The sequence below is a fragment of the Bison bison genome, unplaced genomic scaffold, assembly GCF_000754665.1.
Source record: "Bison bison bison isolate TAMUID 2011002044 unplaced genomic scaffold, Bison_UMD1.0 scf7180017864313, whole genome shotgun sequence".
NCBI lineage: Eukaryota > Metazoa > Chordata > Mammalia > Artiodactyla > Bovidae > Bison > Bison bison.
In genome coordinates, this window is record NW_011494885.1 from 1134565 (window position 1) to 1139081 (window position 4517).

Genomic DNA, 4517 nt, shown 5'->3' on the forward strand with positions numbered 1-4517 from the left:
CTCCTCCCTCAGACCAGGAGTCAGGGCCTCCAGTTCACTTTTCCCTGTGTCCCTGGAATCTGGCCCCCACTCTCTTGGCTCCCTCGGACCTAGAAGAGTCCTGCTTCCGCCCACCCAACTGCCTTCTTACCACTGGACTCAGAAGTCTGGACATCGGTCAGGCAGAGGACAGGCCCAAAGAGGCCCAGCAGGATGACTCTGGCGACTCCCACTGCCATGTTGTGGACCTGAGTGGAGACACGGAGGACAGCTCCTCCTGCTCTGACTTCTGCCTGGCTGGTTCTCCAAGCCAAGCCCCAGGCATCCTGGCTACCCAGGCAGGCTGGCATTCCTCCACCCCCGCCCTCCCCTTCTTGGGCTAGTCTCCTCCTAGATAATCATGATGGGGACCTGGACACTGGGTCTGGGGGAGGAGGGGCTGGGGGCCTGGACTCCTGGGTCTGAGGGAGGAGGGGCTGGGGCCTTGTAACCCTTCATTTTGGGGGACTTGTGTTTTGGGGACTGTCTACCCCCCACTCCCCCAGCACTGTGTTCTAGTCTGAGCTGGGCACACGTGGCCTCCAACTTCTTTTCCTTTACCCTGATACATGCCACCAGTAGGGGACCATGCCTCCCGACCCAGAGAAGCAAACATCACCTCCTCCCTGAAGCCTTCCCTGACCTGCACCCCCGCCCCAACCATCATCCCCTCACCCTCGGCCTCAAGCACCTCCCTGTCTCCCAGCCTTGGTCACTCTGGGTTAGGCTAACGTCTGTCTCCTCCATCAGGCTGTGAATTCCTCAGGGGTCTCAGGGGATGTTTGTGATGATGTAGGAATGAGTGTTCTTGCCTGGAGAATCCCAGGGACGGGGGAGCCTGGTGGGCTGCCGTCTATGGGGTCGCACAGAGTCGGACACGACTGAAGTGACTTAGCAGCAGCAGCAGCAGCAGGAATGAGTGAATCAAAGGCCTGACAAAGTGACAGGGAGATAGAGCCTCCCAGAGAGGCAGTTACTCATGCGATGCAGAAAAACAGACACACCCGGTGTGGACTGATGCAAATCTAGACAGACAAATCAACCCAGACCTGATGAGCCAGACATGCCCACAGAAGGTATTTGATAGATTTTTATTAGATTGTTTTAAATGTTTTATTTATTTGGCAGTGTTGGATCTTAGTTGCATCACGTGGGATCTTTGGTTGTGGCGCATGGACTCTCCAGTCATGGCACAACTGCTCTGTGGGATGTGGGATCTTAGTTCCTGGCCAGGGATCGAACCCATGTCCCCTGAATTGCAAGTCAGATTCTTTTTTTTTTTTTCCCCCTAATTTGGCTGTGCTGGGTCTTAGTTGTGGCACACGGGATCTTTAATGGCTGCATATGGGGTCTAATTCCCTGACCAGGGATCCAACCCAGGCCCTGCAAGAGAGTGGAGTCTTAGTCAGTGGACCACCAGGGAAGTCCCTAGATTGTTAAATGAATAAATTTGAAAACACTGGAGGGGACAGACACAGTCAGATGATTGGAGACATACACTGTTGCCCAAGGATGCGGACACACCCACGTGGACACTCAGACATTGGGCAAATGGGGACTTCCAGATGGGCAGTGGGGCCTGTGACAGAGACCCCAGGTCCTCACCGCCTGATCCGCCTTGCTTCTCACTGCTTGAAGACACTGCTTGCTGGGGTCATACCCACTCAGTGTGCTATATGGGGTGGGCACCAGTCAGATGCAGAGACCTAGAGTCATAAGCCCACAGATGGACGGGCAGAGGCAGTGACCAGGACAGCCTTAATGGTTTCCTAAGCTTGACTATAACTTGACACGGGGTTTTTTCCTGACTACAGGAAACCCCAGCCTCCCTTTTCTTAGAGCATTTACTTTAGAAAACTTGTCATTGCCGATTCTTTCCCTGTCCCTTTGAAATGTAGGTAGATCCTCTCCCAGCTGCTTGCCAGTTTTACAGCCCAGGAATATCTTTCTCAGGGACCTGGGAGCCATCCCTTCAAAATGTCATCATTAAGGAAGATAGTACCCCTGTCCCCCAGGCTCTGTGTATGGTGGGGCAGGAGCCAAATTAGCAACAGCAGATGCCTGATCACAGCAAAGAACATTGCAAACACAGGAGTAAGTCATTGTGCTGGGCCATCCCTTGGACCAACCTCCCCTCTGTTCTCCGGCACTTTCCCACTAGTTTGTCCAGCGCTGAAAACCCCTCTCTCATCTCTGCTTTGGGAGCACAGAGTCTTAGCCACTGGACCACCAGGGAAGTCCCTGCCAGTTTTCATATTCTGCATAAATGTTCTTCACATACATTATCACAACTGTGGAGTTTTCTTCTGGGACTTTAGTCACAGCCTTACCCAAAGCTGAACTGTGCATACTGTGTGCCAGTATTTTCTTACTTCACATAGACTCTGCTACATCACTATTTCTTTTTCAGATCAGACCTTAATTTTTTTAAACAGTTCAGTAGTGTTAAACATATTTACATCGTTGTGCAACCAATCTCTAGACCCTTTTTATCCTGCAAAACTGAAGATTCAGACGCATTAAACAGTATCTTCTCTACCCTCTCCTCCCAAACTCTGGCATTCGCCATTTAACTTTGTGTTTCTATGAATCTGACTACTTTGTATGAGTGAAGTCAAACAGTGTTTATCTTGTACACTTGTTATTTCACGTAGTTCTCAAGGTTCATGCATGTTGTAGCATGTGTCAGAATTTCCTTTCTTTTTAAGGATGAGTAACAGCCCATTGTATTTATCTATTTCATTTTGTTTATTCATCCATCCGTCGACGTGCACATAGATTGCTTCCGCTTATTGGCTGTTGTGAATGCAGCTGCAATGAATATGGGTGTACAAACATCAGTTGGGGACCTTTCTTTCAATTCTTTGGTATTTATACTAAGTCCGATCCTAACTTTGAATATTGCAAACCGTTGTGGATTGTTCCCCTCACTTTCTTGTTTTCAAATACGTGATCCAGGCTGTCTGTCAATTTCTGTGTGACTCCTTGAGAGGCAAGTGCTCAAGACTGTGGGACTCTACAGCTGTGGAAGGGAAGCCAAGGGGGCAGAGCTGGGCAGGCGGAAAAGCTGGGCTGTGGTTCAGCCCCACGAAGGGCTCAGGCCACCTTGGGGAAGCTCTAGTGTGTGGGTTCTTAGCAGCTTCTTCATGAACCTGCTAAGATGAGAAGCAAGTTCTTCATCCCTAAAAAGATCTTAGTGATAAATCACAGCAACTACCATCCTCTACTCATTCTCTTTTTAGTGTATTTTTTTTTCCATCTCCAGAGCTTGAAATAAAGATAAATTTTAAGAATCTTTGAGATGAAATAAACTCACCTGAATCTGATCATTGATTCCTCAGCGGGAAGGATTTGGTGAAACAACATTTCTGTCTTTTGGAAGTTAAACATCCTTATCTTAATTAAATGACATTATTTTAATTAATTTATTTAGCTGTGTTGGGTCTTAGCTGCAGCATGCAGGATCATCGCTGTATCATTCAGGATCTTTCCTTACAGCACACAGGCTCTCTAGTTGTGGCTTGAGGGCTCAGTAGTTGCTGCAAGCGGGCTTAGTTGCTCTGAGGCACATAGGATCTTAGTTCCCCCGCCAGGGATCGAACTGTCATCTCCAGCCTTGCAAGGTGAATTTACCAGGGAAGTCCCAATGTTCCTATTTAAAGCGAATAATTTTTAAGAATTTAAATTTGCGTTTAATATCCAAACATTCAAATTTCTAGAGTTTAGATTTGAGTCCCATATTCAAATTACATGGCTAGGTCCATGGGTTGAATTAAGAATGCAAAAAAAAGTTAGATGAAAGGATTCTTCGGTTTCCTCCTCTTCTAGTTATTTCTTGACATTTTTCCTTCATAGTTTAAATGGAGGTAGAAGATAAATTCAGACCAATAATTAATGGATCTGGATTCATCTATGTTCACCTGAAGTAACACCTGGGACAGTCCCTCCAACCCACGACCTTATTTTTCACAAAAATGTATTCAGTGATCCAATTAGTTTTGTAATAGCTTTCCATGTTCTGGTCCTGATTATTTTTCTTTTTTTGACTTTTCAGGGTTTTAGTTCCCTGACCAGTTTGAACCTGGGGCTACAGCAGTGAAAGCACCGAGTCCTAACCACTGGACTGCCAAGGAATTCCCTGTGTTTCCTTCTTGATAGATGTTAGGATAGGATTAATTTTTTAAAAATTTTAACACCTTAAAACAACATGTACATAACAAGTAATTAATTTTTCGAATAGTTTTTATGCTGATGAAATTTCTAAAGCAATAATTAGCAACTACTGTAATAATATAGTTAACAGACTATTGTGTAATACTCTTTCATTTCCACCCACCTACATTCTTTGTGGATTACTAACACCCTAATCAAGAGTGCCTGATGAACTATGGAATGAGGTTCGTGACTTTGTACAGGAGACAGGGATCAAGACCATCCCCATGGAAAAGAAATGCAAAAAAGCAAAATGGCTGTCTGGGGAGGCCTTACAAGTAGCTGTG

General features: G+C 46.3%; 1 protein-coding gene across 1 annotated transcript in view; it reads right to left on the reverse strand.

Moving 5' to 3' along the window:
* LYPD5 (LY6/PLAUR domain containing 5) overlaps positions 1 to 260 on the reverse strand; it is a 4328-nt gene extending 4068 nt beyond the window's left edge. Inside the window, exon 1 of the mRNA XM_010852558.1 lies at positions 131 to 260. Coding sequence (XP_010850860.1) covers positions 131 to 218 — 88 coding nt within the window. The 5' untranslated portion in view covers positions 219 to 260. The remainder of the gene's footprint in view (positions 1 to 130) is intronic.
* Positions 261 to 4517: the final 4257 nt, after the last annotated feature.